This window comes from Clavelina lepadiformis, chromosome 8 (genome assembly GCF_947623445.1).
Source record: "Clavelina lepadiformis chromosome 8, kaClaLepa1.1, whole genome shotgun sequence".
NCBI lineage: Eukaryota > Metazoa > Chordata > Ascidiacea > Aplousobranchia > Clavelinidae > Clavelina > Clavelina lepadiformis.
In genome coordinates, this window is record NC_135247.1 from 2,990,311 (window position 1) to 3,006,258 (window position 15,948).

General features: G+C 34.9%; 1 protein-coding gene across 1 annotated transcript; it reads right to left on the reverse strand.

Moving 5' to 3' along the window:
- Positions 1-994: 994 nt before the first annotated feature.
- On the reverse strand, positions 995-15,632 carry LOC143469414 (phospholipid-transporting ATPase ABCA3-like). The gene is made up of 35 exons (XM_076967103.1): positions 15,317-15,632; positions 14,247-14,422; positions 13,760-13,996; positions 13,471-13,666; positions 13,072-13,175; positions 12,667-12,795; positions 12,349-12,452; positions 12,167-12,283; positions 11,844-11,961; positions 11,550-11,723; positions 11,355-11,422; positions 11,023-11,136; positions 10,789-10,953; positions 10,242-10,371; positions 9,827-9,981; positions 9,318-9,473; positions 8,939-9,119; positions 8,773-8,855; positions 8,337-8,533; positions 7,450-7,592; positions 7,163-7,269; positions 6,946-7,042; positions 6,710-6,805; positions 6,302-6,611; positions 5,966-6,170; positions 5,547-5,760; positions 5,240-5,392; positions 4,950-5,113; positions 4,658-4,783; positions 4,316-4,513; positions 3,629-3,816; positions 3,372-3,542; positions 3,058-3,227; positions 2,664-2,752; positions 995-2,476 (listed from the first exon to the last, which is right to left on the reverse strand). The coding sequence occupies exons 1-35, from the start codon at positions 15,493-15,495 to the stop codon at positions 2,348-2,350; spliced, it is 5,343 nt and encodes a 1,780-aa protein (XP_076823218.1). The 5' UTR covers positions 15,496-15,632; the 3' UTR covers positions 995-2,347.
- Between the last annotated feature and the right edge of the window lie 316 nt (positions 15,633-15,948).

Consider the following 15,948-nt stretch of genomic DNA (forward strand, 5'->3'; position numbering starts at 1 on the left):
ATAGCTTAATCATACACAATAAAAAAGCTGATAAATAGCGACCTTTGCCAAACTTTTGATTTGTTTATTACATAAAAATCAAGGGTTTATAATTATCTACATCACAATACAATGTTTTCATCAATTTTTAAACGGCAGAAGACTGAAATCGTAATCATAGACATCTGAAATATAAGCACGTTTATTTCACTGTAAGATACACTTGATTAATATATTTAAATTTATCGTTTGATAAACAGCTATTGGCTACTTTTACCGTGATATGGTGGTGTTATTAAATTGCTGTCTGACTGATAGCACCCTGTTAGCTGTTTTTAGTTTACAATGTTTTACTGAAGAATCATATTATTTATTTTTTGTATCGGCTCCATCGTGTTGGTGGAAGGTCGGCCACCTTTTCGTGTCATACTTTTTAAGTCATATATATTTTAATAAATCTTTAAACTACCAAATACAATAGCCTATTGTAAACTGTAAAATTTCATTTCTAATGTAGGAAACATTGACATAGGCTTCCGTACTTTGGCTTTGATTTCAATTTCGATAGCGGTTTTAATTTCACTTCTGATTTCAATTTTGATTTTAATTTTATTTTGAAATTTACTTTAATTTCATTTTATTTTCGCTTTTGTTATCAATTCAATGTTGATATTATTATTTTAATTTCAATTTGAAATAAATTTGGTTTCAATTTTGCTTTGAATATAATATCAATTTTGTTTCCTGGAATTTGAAAGGTTTGCTTCTATTTTAATTTTTGCAAGATTTGAATTGGCACTCACAGCTCACCATGTAGGCTACACATAGTAGGCCTAGTCAAAGAACACATCACACATGTTAACGAGTATATTGATATCTAAACTCCGGAAGATTTCATAATCGATATGCGACCTATTCTCCATAACCAGAACACTATGCAATCTAACTTCATAAAGACAACTGAGTAATGCAATTCACCGTGACCTACAACATCAACAACTACTAGGCTACTGGATACACTTTTCTTGTTTCATTTATTGCTTTTACAACAAGTACTTGCGAACGGAAAAGTTTACAATGAACTTATTTACTAACAATCAATAAATTGCAAGGGTAAAAACCTCATAAAAATCTTCATTAACACAATAGCTTCGTTGAATGTATATGAATAAGCGGCTTAGAAGTGACACGTAAAGACATAAACAAAGAATATATTGCACAGAATTGATACGTTTAAAACTTGAGAAACTTAAGATCTGTTAAAACTTCGTCTACTTTACAGTATTTCAAACCTCATGCGACAATAAAAAAAAAAAACACTGACATTTGGCGGAAAAGAGGTTGCCAGCGATCGAATCGTTTTAAGATCGCCATTAACTGTGCCGAGCGAAAAACACAATATCAAATATTACAGCATAACACACAGCACTTTCACGACCAATTAATAACGGGGAAAAAGTGGCAGCAAAGCCCCAAATTCTTACAATATGCATGAATGATTGATTGACTATGTAGTAATGGTACCTGGAGCCACATAAAAAATTGGTGCTCAGTGGTACCAAGAGCGAGGTCCATTTCACTCTTAGCATTTAAAAACGTAAGCTATCTCTTAAAAAAACCTCCGAATATGAAATAACATTTCTTTATCCCTTTAAAAATGTAATCCACACATCGTTGTGCTGGCCATCTGCTTAATTTGTATCATTTTGTTTACCCACCTAGAATAGGTCAATAAGCAACGTCTTGCCGAGCACCCAAAAATCACGTTAATATTTATATATCTACAATAGATCGGAAGAATTCCTTCATGCAAGAGATAGAACGTTAGAAATCGAAATTTGTCGATAAGTTTAAGCGTTAACGTCATTGAAGAAATAGTTAAGTTTTCTAATTGCGGAGTTTAAACTTTCCAGCTTTGAGATGAAGGTAGATATGCATTTACTTGATTAAAGCGCCCTTGACGAGTCATCGCAAAATATTTTCAAAAAAAAAAAAAGCCGGAGTGAATAAGGTACCCCACCCCTGTCAAACTTCTCTTCGTAAGCCCACGGGGGTTCACCACCTTCAGGTTAGAAAACAACGCTGATATTAATCAGATCATATCCAAGGGATATAAATTCTTGAACTGGATAATTACAGCCACACTTTTACAAGACGTAGGTGGCTTAAATTAAGATGATTTAAAATACTCTGAAAAATAATCATTGAAAGGTGATCATGGCTTACTTCTGCCTTGGTTTGAGTGAATAATTTCAGTGAACCCATGGTTTGGTTGTGAGTTGATATGTTTTAGGAAAAGACATACGTGTTTTGATGGGATTACAATATTTTAGCCAGCAGTGGCTCTCTCGAGCTACGCCCCATCAGCTTAGGTATGCGTATCAGTTTCTCTTTGCCATTTGACAAGGCTCAGGAAAACTTGCTCCAAGGTGGTTTGCGTCACAGTGTAGTCACCAAATTTAAGTAAATTTCTTGCATTTTCCATTCGCTCAAAAACCTAAAACGACATTCGATTTCATGCATCAACGTGGCGGCAAAAGGCAGAAGATGTCAAATATTTAAGCAAATATTTCGGGAAATTTAGATAACTTCAAATCTATGCCAACAATGTTAAGTTAGCTCAAACATCTATCAATGTCATACCAGTGGTATACAATGTAATGTGTTTTTGGCGTAATACTTACTTCCGCGAGTTTCAGTTCACTGGATTCCTGGTTATATTGTGGAATGTGATAACTCAGCAATCCTTGATGTTCATCTTTTAGTACAATTCCTAAACATAAATCGATTAATACACGTCAAAAATGTGTTCTAGAACGACATCAAACGCAGAGCTGAGCACTACCGGTCGAAGTAGCGAGCAGTTTTTTTTCTGCATGCTGCAGCTCGCAATTTCTTGTGCAGAAAAAAGCCAGATATCTCATCAAACTAAAGAAATCTTACAGCATATTATAAATGTCTTTATCTTTTTTCACGGCTACTTTATTATTTTGAATAGCTATGACAGGAGTGCTGCTACTTTAACTGCTGCCTACTTCCGGCCAATCTCGGAACAAACCTAACAAGCATTTAGGTTACCTGGAAAAGCACTTTTAAAGTGACCCTTGACCTCTGGGTTGGATGTCTTGACCTCCATCGTGTAACCTTGACCAAATTTAGTCTTAAGATGCTGCGGTCCACCAATGCACCTGAGGGTACCATTCACCATAATAGCCAAGCGTGTACAAAGAGCTTCACATTCCTCCATACTGAAGACAGCGTTGCGATAAATTCATATCAATTATTAGTGATCATTTCATTTAATTAAAAACATTTTAAAAACTAATAAACTTCAAACAACAAAACCAAGTTTTGAATTGTTTGGTCTTAAGTTCAAGTGATCTCACACAAACCTGTGTGATGTGATGATGATTGATCTTCCACTTGCTCTCACTGATGTCAGAGCGTCCCACAGCATTCTTCTTGCTCCCGGATCCATTCCTGTGCTTGGCTCATCCAGTAGCACAACAGGGGGATTTCCCACTAGTGCTATGGCAGTGCTCAGTTTACGTTTGTTCCCACCGCTGCGAGAAAAAAAAACATGTCAAACCAATGATATTTGTCATAGATTTTCTTCTTTTTTTGTCGAACGATTTTCTATTTTAATCACCTGTAAGTGCCACAATTTTTGTCCAAATGTTCTCCAAAGTGAAGAATTTCACTCAAATTTTTGATACAAGCTGGAATGTCTGATTCAGGAACACCGCGTAACCTTGCAAACATTCTGAGAGTTTCAGTGCCTGTCATTTGCTCAATTAAAGCATCAAACTGTGGGCAATATCCCATTCTTTGTTGCACCTGTACAAATACAACAATAACTAACAGTCTAGTAAAACATCAAAATAAATAAAGTACTATTTCAATGCAGTATAGCCAATAGTGGACCACTCAAACAACAAATGTAGCTGAAGTAGCCAACCGTAGTCGCGTTCGTTGTGTTGCGGTACTTCATGTACTATTTGCATTAATTACAAAAATCACAATTTAACATATTTTGTTATTTATTAGTTAACAGCTACATTAGTTACCATAGCTACATATTGGAAATAGGCAGCTGCATCAGTTACATTAAAGTTGTGACTATGGTAATTAAAACCATGTTAATTCTTTAAAAACGATAGAATAGTAAAAAAAAAATAATGTAACACTACTTTTATGCGATAAAGGACAGTTTGCTTTGTTTTAACAGAGATTTCAAAAAGCATGAACACGCGTTTGAAAACTATGCTGCAACAAAAAATCACATACCACTGATTTTTACACTCATAACTGGCATATAAACATTGAAATTTTGTACCTTTCGCAGATGGTTGGTGACGTCATAACCATCCAAATATGCGGTGCCGCTTGTTGGTCGAAAATCTCCAGTTAACATTTTGAAAGTTGTTGTCTTACCGGCTCCGTTTATTCCCAACAGACCAAAGCATTCACCTTCTGGCACTCCCAAGCAAAGATTGTTTACGGCAACCAACGCATTGTGACCAGATCCATAAACCTTTCAAACAAAAACCGTTAGCTAGAAGGAATGCAAACATATTCCAAATGCCAGAAAATTAATCTTCTAAAAATTGTGATCAATGCTGTATCATTCTACTCAAGCACATAGAATTTGTTACAGCATTACGAGTGATGGAATTACCTTTCTAAGATTTTTGAAGATCAGTCGATCAGAAGACACAAGATGTGGTAACTCGGAAAGATTGATTCTGTCATGTTCGTTTGCCACGTCATCATCATCGTAGCTCACTTCTTGATCAACAGCATGCTAAAATATACAGTAAGGGTATAGCCGTCTGCATATCACGTGTAAGAAACTTTTTATAAATGTTTGTGAAGTCTGCTTGGTGTAGAATGCTTTCACAGAAATAGCTTATTACTATTTTTAGCCGTCAAGGTTTTATTTATGATGCTGGTTTAGGTTTGTTACTCACCTTTTTCTTTACTTGCGGAATAACTTTGCAAATCTTCTGCGGGATTCGAAACTCAATCAAAAGGAGAAGTGTGAAAAAGGCAAGGCCTTGAACTGCCAAAAATACAACCATCTTACCAATGCCATATTGTTCCCAAGCAAGGAAATTCAACTGAAAGTCAATTCCTATAAACCATAGACGCAAAGTATTTTTGTGTATTGCTTTAGCGTAAACAAAACCCAACTTGTGTGAGTAAAAGTTTTAAAAATGGCAAAGAAATTGAGTTAAAAAGGCAAGAAAAAAACGAAAACCTTTTAACTTGCAGAATTCTTCGACGAGTGGAGACACTGTGCAGGTGTTCACCATCTTATCATTGGCATAAAGGTCACCCAGCCCTTGTCCCAGACAGAAAGGAGGCATGAGGAGGAAAAACCAATTGATGGAATCAGCAACATCTGTTAGGTCTGCAACAAAATATCACATTACTACGATATAATTAGCAATTGAATATGTCTGAACTCCATTACCTAAATCTTTCTACACTCGATTTCGACTGATAACACTGCTTGAGATTTGAGGACGCACAAAAATAACAACAACACTAAAAGACGAACATACCTAACAGACGTAGAATGTTGATTGTTACGATCGACGCAAGCCCAGTGATGATGTTCAGGATGGTCACTCTCACGAGGGCAGTAGAGGGCACAGTGAAAAGGAGTGAAAGCAAATACATTAACGGCAGCGATGACCAACAGTAGAGGGCAAATAACAGCAAGACCTCACCAGTGTGATTGGTGAATTCAGTCAGAGAAAAAGCAGCAAACATAATCTGTATAAAAATGACTGGGTTATGATACACCCATGATTCAACCTCGATAGCTTCTATGTCCTAAATCTATAGACCAAGTACAACAAAAAACTATCTGACATTATTTCCAAGAACTCCAAACCAAAACAAAACGTCAAATCTAAACTTATAATAAGATGTTTTTGGTTAATACACGATCAAGGACCGTGCAATAATAAATTTTCACCACAGTCAATAAGCAGGGTAATATGAAGTTGACAAAATCCCAGACAAATGCCGACAACCAGAAGCAAAATGGATCGACACCGGCAAGTGTTTGAAGCAGAGCTGAACGATCGACTCTTTCGCGGACCAGGAATATGCAAAACGACGCAGCAAGAAAAGAAAATCCAAGAACAATGTTAAAAGCAATCAGGAACCCAGTGACCGATCTAAAAATAATCGTTTGTTAAATCTGACTTTGATTTTAACCTTAATGTATGGTAAATAAAAAATTTTTTTAGTGTCCACAATTATGGCTTTGATGAACGTGGCTTTATGGTCACCACATGGTTTATCTTACCCAAGCAGCTGCTCCTCCACATGGTTGGTTGAATTCCTTGGTAATGGATAGTTGACATAGCGTATTGAAAAGTTGCGCTGCGTAACCATTCTAATGTATGCCTGGTCTAAGTAAGCCAATGAGGTTGCAGACGTGTGATACGCTTGTGCATTGAACCAAGCTGTGGCATTCGTAGCATTTGCTGACGATGTTTCAGAAAACGTAGATGAGACAAGATTTATACTGTTAAAATCACCCCCCATTTCACGATATTCATCTGCTAGATATGTCTGCATGCTTCCATTCACATATACCACTTGCTCCAGTGAACCTACATTGAACATCATAGACAATATTAAAGTGTTTTGACAAACAAAAGTTTGATGTATTATCAGTATTCATCATAACCCACATCTATATTACAGGTACCTTTAAACTGACTGGCGTATACATCGCCCAGCTCAAGGCTTCTGGAATCATTGTTAATATGGACTTGGTTTGGTCCATATGCATCCAGATTAAGTTCTTATAAACAGATCGTTTAAAAAGTTCATTTAAAATGCGTTTTCTATAAGTATTTAAAAAACTTCACCCAGCTAACTTACTGTTATACGATCATTTTAAAAGTGTTTTTATGTTATGATTACATCTAATAGCTTTCTCACCAAGGGGAATATTGTTCAACTCAAAAGGTGGAAATTTCGCATTCAAAATTGAAATTATGGCAAAAAATACCGGAATAAGAATCTGGGCAATGGCGACCTGAAATAAAAAAGAAGCTGGAACCTAAAGTGGCTTGATGCCCAAAACCTATCCAAACACACATTACAGTACGTCTTAGTTACAAATGTAAATTGACAACAAAATAAGTATTTTGTCTACCTTGTAGTTTCGTCTGGAATGCAAAATTCTTTTCACAACCAGAGCATAAAACTGCTGCATCCATAGAACAAAACCAGAGTTGAGATGACGGGATGTATGCAGGTATTCTGTGCAAGCGTTACACTATTTTATTTGCGACACATTTATCAAGTTACAGAAAAGTAAAGCTTGATTCAATGCTTAAAAGCAACTCAAATATGGGGCAAGGCCAATCTAATTTTTCTCCGAACTAACCATGAAAATCTTAAAAATATACCAAAACTTGTTGCATCTAAACATGCTTTTACCTTTGTGTCCATTTAAAGGGTTGAGAAGGCTTTCGGTTTCGTCTGCACATTCTTCTACTGGGAGGTGTCTCAATGTCTCAGATTTAGTAAATGAGAGCCTTCTACTCACCAACTTTACAGCACAGTCAGCATTCTCTGTAACCCTGTAGAGTCAAAACTAAAAACATTGAGATGAACATAATTACGTTTCAGACTGTGCAAACTCACAGAAACGATAACAATATGAAGCGATAATAATAATTACCACTGCCAACAACGTTGTGAGCTTAAACAATATTTCGTAATAGCAAGAATCATTATCTAGTTCGTATAAGGTGGGGAAACATGAATTTGCTTTCAAATACTACGAAGTAGCAATGGTAGCAAAGCAGCAAGACCAATAAGTTCCAGGTATACAGTAAATATGCAGTACATAGTAAGATTCCGGTTAAGTTTGCACCTTGAATCTAAACAGTTTGTGCTATACAATAGCTGTATTATTATCTGATGTAACGGTAGTCTATATATTAGCAGAACTGAAGGCGCTCATCAACAACCATTCAAGGTGGATGAATGCCTTATTCGAAGTTAGCCTAATGTAAGTTTTAAGTACATCAAACGCAATGTGTAAATAATTAATATACCTAAAATATTCATCAGCTGACGACTCATGATATGTTTAAATCACAAACTATAGTAATGCTACTTGTTTAATTTTGTTTTTAAAGACAAGTTGACATGTTTTGATAAGAAACGTTTGACTTACTGTTAATACCAATAAACTTTTGAAGAAGTTTAATCTAGATATTGTGATAAAATCTTGCAAACTTAAACAGGTGCAAACTTAATAAGGATATTAGAGTAGTTGTTATTAATAAATATTTAAAAGGTGACGGCCAAATCATTACCGTAGAAATACTTCTTCCATTGTTGTCACCATCGCACCAAAACCTGAAATACCAAGACTAACTGCCTGGCTATCAAGAGTTTGAAAAAGTTTGGGAAACTGAGGAGACGCCTGGAATGGTAAAACAAAGGACAACTCAGCACCAGCACTTCGTTCAAGTCGGGTTTCAGGGACATTAGATTGGAAAAGTTCTGTGAGCTGTGTTGAAAGAAAATGATTAAAGCAACAAATAAAAAGTGTATAACTTACATATATATATGTATAGTCTTAAATTATAAAAAATGTCATACATTTAGTCTTAAACTATAGAAAATGCATGTTTCATAGTTTCTCAACCAAAACCAAGGCAACAAGAGAAGAAAAAAGTTTTGCCAAAAGGGTGTGAAGGTAAAAAGCCTAAAGATGTGTGATGTGTTTTCAAGATTACTTATATTTACCTTGTTAACATCACAGTCTGAAGTTTTTGTTAAAACGATGTGATACCCAACACCAAACTTGTTTTTGAGAAAAACTGAGGAACCTGAATAAAAATATGGCATTTTTTGGCTAAATACGGGTATTTTTATTTCTAAGAGCATTGGAAACTCTTTCGTTGTATCTCACCAACACATCGTAGTTTTCCTTTTGCCATTATTGCGATCCTATCTCCAAGTAGATCCGCTTCATCCATGAAGTGAGTGGAGAGCAGTATTGAACATCGACTTCTGTATTCCTGGAGGACTTCCCAGATCGCCCGCCTAGCTGCAGGATCCATTCCGGATGTTGGCTCATCCAAGATAACATACTGAAAGATTGAGAAAAAATTAACATCATTTGTAAAATCTGACTGAAATTTCTAAATTCTAAAATTTGTAAACTTTGGAAAGATTACTTTGCTAGATTGAAATTGCAGATAGTTCCGGCTCAATATTAGAATAGTAGTTCCATTTATTCATAATTCTATCATGTTTGTTCATAATTTAACCTTTAAACTCATACCGACCTTTGACCCTGCAGAAAGAGCGATTCCAACTGAAAGTTTTCGCTTCATTCCTCCAGACAAAGTAGAAGATCGAGCAGATGCCTTGTCCTTGAGTTTAAGAATCTCCTTCATCTTTGAACATTCCTCATTGGCTTCCTTCTTGCTTAATCCCTTCAACTAAATCATGCAACAAAAATACACAGATGTTGATGCTGCAGAGAAGTTCTAAGGAAACTTTGTCGACAATTTTATAATAAAATGTAAATACAGCCCAAAAATTAAAAATAATATGAAAAAAATCAGTGATAAAACCCATCGTAATGAAAATTTACTGTACTGCGGCTTACGGTACTGTACCGAGTGGACAATAACACTACAAATAAAATGCAAATCAACAGCATAATAATTTTAATATTATTTTAGAGTTAGCATAATTTCTGTCATCACTTAATTACCATAAAATAGTGAGAAATTGGTTCAGAGCATTTCAAAATGAACTCAAAATCACTGCAAGTTACATTCCAACTCACCCTTCCAAAGAAATACAAATGTTCATCAACAGTTAGCATGTCAAAGAGAATGTTGAATTGTGGGCATAGTCCGAGAGATTTTCGAACACCTTTCATGTCTTTGCTAATGCTATGGCCATCAACTAACGCATCTCCGCTAGTTGAAGGATAGAAACCTGTATTAGAAAATATTTGCCTACATTAGCAATACTAAATTTTTATTAGCAAATATAAATACAAAGCAAAAGTTAGCCTAGCAATGTATCAGTATATAAATAAACACAAACCAACATCTCATGGGTCATTACAGAAAAACCACCAACTGGTTAACTACTAAATTAATGATGTCGTGACAATCATGATATGATGTTGCGATATGCTTCTACCATCGCTGGCACTATGCAACCATTTCATGCTTCCAAAGATTGGGACTAACCCGTTAACATTGACATGGTTGTTGTTTTTCCTGCTCCATTGTGACCCAACAATACAGTGATTTGTTTCTCAAACATATTGAGGGTGAGGTTATCAACAGCCACTTTCTCATTTGCACCAGATTTAAAAACCTAGATGAAGTTTCACTTACAATTAGTTTCTGTTGTGGAATATGAAATTACTATGAGTAGACTGGTTAATATGGAAGCAAAATCTTGGAAAGCAAATATTAACTAATGCGGAAAAAATACAGATTCTAATTAAATGAAATTACATCGTTGCAATTAATATAGAATGCAGAGATATTCATAGTAGATTGAAAAAATGAACGATTCGTTAGTTAATTATACCATACATATGGGTATTATTGCATTTGCTGTATTAGTTGCGACACTTTGATACAGCAAAACTATTCCAGCTATACCCAAGTTATACTATTTTCAGATCAATGAACATTCATGCATTGCACATTTATGTAGAATATCATTAATATAAAGTTTATGAATGAAAAAAACAATTAAATCCTTTAGCAAACTACATGCACCAACCTTTCTAAGTGATTTGATTTGTACAACACGCTTGAGGTTATCCGGCTCATCCTCAAAGAACTCGTTATCACACCCCTGGTGGTGATCACTGGAAGTTGGGTTTGTGTGTCCGTCTTCTTCATCAGATTTTGATGTGGAGTCAGGTCTCCCAAACCAAAACGATTTCTATAAAAAAGGATGCAAATTGTTTAACAGAAAATAGACATCTCCTTTCAATTGAGTTTAAAACCTTACCATAAAGGGAAAGTACCAAGGCTTTGGAACTCCATATTCTCCTGGCCATATCCCTTCTATATATGCAGCTAAGAGCATGTAGATGACTGCATCGAACACAAGCATTCCCATAACCTACAATAAGACAAAAATGGAAAAGTAAGATAAAATTGAATATTAAGACTTTAGATTTGAATAAAATTGCAATAAAACTGAATTGGCATGTTTGACTAAATCAACAATAGACAGTCAACTACAACAGGCTTCTTTGATGCCAGTTAGGGCATTTATAGAGTTAGTTTGGCAGCATTTAAGCAAATCATTTCGGTTCATGGAAATCTTATAAACCTTACTTCCAGGAGTGTAAAAGAATCATCAACTGTAACTCCTTTGCCAATATTGTGCCACTGTATTCCAGTACCTATGACATGGACAATATAAAAAGAATAAATTCTACAAATCAAAAATACGCTATTTGGTAGCTTAATAAAATAAGCAACTTAATTCAAATTCAGTGCATAAAATGAAACTAATTAAATTTAAATCACCTTTTCCTTCAAACTGTCCAATCAACTGACAACCGCAAGCCATCGCAACATTGGAGAGAAGACAGGACACAATTTTAACTCCATGACTCAATGTGTCAAATGTATTTGCCATAAACAAATATGGCATGTATGTCAGTCCGTATAGTGTACCACCGGCCACAGCACCAACGTTTGCTACATTAAACATGACCAAATGTTTTAAAATCTGTTGCACTCTAATTACATTAAAATAATATTGTATGGTATTGTGAAATTTATAAGAACCATTGTTAAGAAAAATAAAAATATTCTCACCTTTTGAGAAAAATACGGAAAACAGAAAACAGAGGTTTATGGTGGCAGCTGAGAAGAGAATGAGGAAAACAAAGATAACAGTCGGGTCGCTGTGTGTCAACACACTTCCCTTGGATGTCTACGACATAAACAGAAGAAACTAATTTTAAAAGTATATGAAAAGCTTTAAAATTTATTTTTTTTCCAAATTTCTTCTCATAATTAACATTCTCCAAAACGTAAAAACAGTAACTCTATGATTATGTTAGTTCAGCTGGCAACAGGTAATCTATAACAACCGCGTTAAAGAAGAAACTTTTCCTATATTATAAAACGTCTCATACCTTTATTTTGTAAAAACCAGCCATGATTATGCAAGAAATGCAGAGAAAAATAAGATATTTCAAAAACCAAGCAAGCCAGTGAAGCCAGCTGTGTAATCCCATCATCATCATGTATTCCTGGATGGCAACAAATAAGATTTAATCATAAAATTCTAATAGAAAGTATAGACAATCTGTCTTACCTTCATTTTTGCTTCTTTTTCTTGCACAACACTTCGAACTATAATTAAGGCCGTGTAGAAAAAGCTCAACATAATCAACAATGGCAAAGTGTTTTTAATGGCAACTGTAAAAAGTAATTATACAGTAATTGTAATAAGATATTCGTCAGTTTATTGGCCAAAAATGTCAAAAAACATTTTGAGCATTTATTTCTAGTTTAGGTATAAGAAAATAGTATACCAATGTAATACATTTGTACAATACAATGTAAATACATTTAGTGACAAAGATATCAGAGAACAACCTCCACGACACAAAATAGCTTTCAAGACACTTACGTATAAAGTCGTCATCTGTATATGGTGGATAAGGATATCTCTGCATGTAAGAGGTTATATCAGGAACTGACCCCACTGCAAATGCATCAGATATTCCCATACTTACTGCATGCATCAGCGCTAGGAAACCTAAAGTATGAATATATTGTTTAAATAACAACAAAAGTACAAACGTAGACTCGGATACTTGAAGTGCAAATAATATAAAGCACCAGACTTCACTATCCTTTGAGTTTAGTATCAAATTGTTCTTGGACTTACCCCTCACATTAAGCATAGGCTACCAGTGACTCTAGTTTAATTCACTAAACCACAAAATATTGGTTTTTAAACATTTCTGAAAATAAGTGCGTGTATTACGGAGAAAAAGTAAAACACGTTAGCAACAAACAACCGACTTTTCACCTTCTTTATGGTAGAAAGGTTTGCCGCCATCAGTTTCATTTATTTCCCTTGGACCAGGCAGTTGGAATTTGGGATAAAGTACATGGGTTTTCCAAGTGTTTGTTCTGGCATAAAAAAACAATTAATATCGATCATATTTTTCCTACAACAATAATTAATCACACTTTATGGCATCTGAATTAAACTTGGATCACATGATTCTATTTATTTCTTTTATGTCTTGCCACTCTATAAGAATATTTTATTTAGCAAGTTAGATCTTATTATTTAGCTGGAATGAGTAAATTATGGTACGTACGTATGTCTAACTTTGTAGAATAAGGTGACTTTTGCATATAAAATGAAGGATACATTTCACTCTTATTATTTAATCAAAAATGAATACTGATATCTACTAACATGCCAGTAAAAGCTGAACTATCCTTTTCACTGCCACTAATGGGGTCAGAATGGAATCGAAAAGTTAGATGAAGGTCTTCAGGGAGAGAACCGTTAACAAGATTGCCGCGAAAGATCACTCCTGCTAAAGTGTTCTTCAGGTTTGTGTCATTCTTAGCGTAGTCAAGAAAGAGGTCTTCTGATGCAAAAGGCACCACTACAATCACAGAATAACATAAAAAATGTATATGTGCAAATGTTTTGTAATGTAACGTGGGCAAAATTTGTTAAATCTAGTAACAATACTAACATCTGACTTTGGGTGTTACTGCAAAACTTCTTGAAGCAATAGAAAAGGAAATATCTTCAGTTGAGTTATTTCGTTCTGAATTGTTTCGAAAACTGTTTTGCAACTGTTGCAACAACAAGCTATATGGTATTGCACGATTTGTATTCTGAGCTCCATTTTCACTGTGCATTCCATTTATGTTTGCATTCATTTGCGACACGTTACCATTTCCCAGCAACAAAATTTGCAATTGACAACCTACAAAAGCAAATGCAACTAAAATAGATCCAATCCAACACAAACAATGTTTTCAAACAAATTCAAAGAAGGAACAAAACAAAACAAATATAAGATGTATATGTTAGTGTGTGTTTAAAGAGTGCCATATATAGTTTAGTGTACAAAAGCATAATTTTGTGAAATCAAACTACGTCATAATATACAATTGTATGCATAGGACAGAAAGAGCTAACTTCAAATTAGAAATAACAACTAAAGAATTGCTCACTCAAATCACAATCCCTTGTGCTTCGTGGTAGTGGTATATCATTTAACCGTTTTTTTGCATTTTCCATAACTTGGTTTATTGAATCGATATTATCAGGGGCATAAGCAATATTCCATGTTCCATCTCGTGGAAGTACAAAAGTGGAAAACTTTGGCAAGTTGTCAATGGTAAAAGCACTGCAAAAGAAATTATGGATAATTTCATGTCAGTTCAACAAAGCAAATTTGGTCACCTTCTAGATTCTAATAACATTAACCATCTAATTTGTTAAAAACCTGTTACAAATAAGATGTTTTAGCAGTTTTACTGCTTTATCTCAAGCACGTTTTGCGATAGAGGTCCTCGAACATAAAGCAGTAACTTTTAGTGGCAGTCGAGTAAACACTATTTTTTCTTCAAGTTTGGGAACTTTAATGCTTAAGAAGAAGTAATTGCACTTCCACTTCCATATACTCTTGAGACTCTTCAACATGAACGCTGAAATTTTTCACTTCACTCCAATTTATAATAAATAAACAAGGCAAGGTTGGTTGCCTCAATGCCAATTTATAAAAAAAAAGAATTGAAGCTTCAGTGCATGTAGTCTTGAAATTTGGGGTCTCTAATATATGCGTGTGCAGCTGCAGTTGAATATATTTGCAAATAGCTACTGCACATAGCTATTAGCATTGGCTGCCCATTGCACATAGCTTCACCTATCAGCAAATAGAGCTCCGCAAATTTCAGTAGGTAGCGGTTTAATGCGCATATTAGCACATAGATTCGTATTGCACATAGCTGCATACCCAACAAAATAGAGCAAGCACCACAAATTTTTGTCTTTGCATGCACAATTTTTCATCGAAAACTACCTTACTTTCCAGTTGGAGTGCCATTCATTACTGAACCCGGTTTACATAATTGCTACAGGTACTTTTTGTCAGCGTTATAACCACTACAGTATCAAGCTAGTGATTGACGTTCCCTCGTAGTTAGAATATATGACTGTGCATTGGGATAGTTCTGCACTTAAACTGAACTAATTAAATTCTATAACTAATTAACTATCTCCCAAGACTGAATCATCATACTTCCATGTTTTTATCTTTGGGTGTGGTGTCACTTCAATCTGTGTCCTGATAATCAGTAGAAGAAGGGTGAAGAACAATGGAAGAAGAAGTTCAAACACAGTGGCAATTGGACGGCGTTTTTGCAGAATATAATTCTTCCAAACAAGAAGACGAAACTGACTAAAGCTTGACCCCATCATAGGCTCAATACTGACAACGTAATCCGGAAATTCAGCACTGCTAAATTAGATGAAGTTAAAAACCCATATGTCTAAAACCATGACATACTGCATAGACCTAGGTTGTTTAAAGTTAAGAACCTGTCAATCAAACAGACGGTTGAACAAAAATACTTTTTATAGACCTATTTCATCATAACAAATAAACGAACGAAATCCAACACATTGAATACTGGTAATTCTGTGAACTATTCTTTGCTACTATGGATTTAAATCATATAACAACTGCCGGTACATACCGTGAAATCAATCGTTCATACATTCATTTTACTTTTTGTCTTCAATGTGGGGGACAAGTGGTCGCGAACATATTAATAAGCTAGTTATTGACAATAATTTCCACAAATTGGACAGGCAAATGTGACAAGGCCTCGAGGGCAAAAACATGCATTACGGATCAATAAGAGAATGCAA

What these genes read in the sequence shown, in the direction of transcription:
- LOC143469414 (XM_076967103.1), bottom strand. Translation starts at nt 15,495, where the DNA reads ATGATGGGGTCAAGCTTTAGTCAGTTTCGTCTTCTTGTTTGGAAGAAT. An exon ending in AGTTCAGCTTTTACTGGCAT is followed by an intron (nt 13,176 to 13,470) that starts GTTAGTAGATAT and finishes TTTTTATGCCAG; the next exon opens with AACAAACACTTGGAAAACCC. An exon ending in TACCCTGCTTATTGACTGTG is followed by an intron (nt 5,761 to 5,965) that starts GTGAAAATTTAT and finishes ATTTTTATACAG; the next exon opens with ATTATGTTTGCTGCTTTTTC.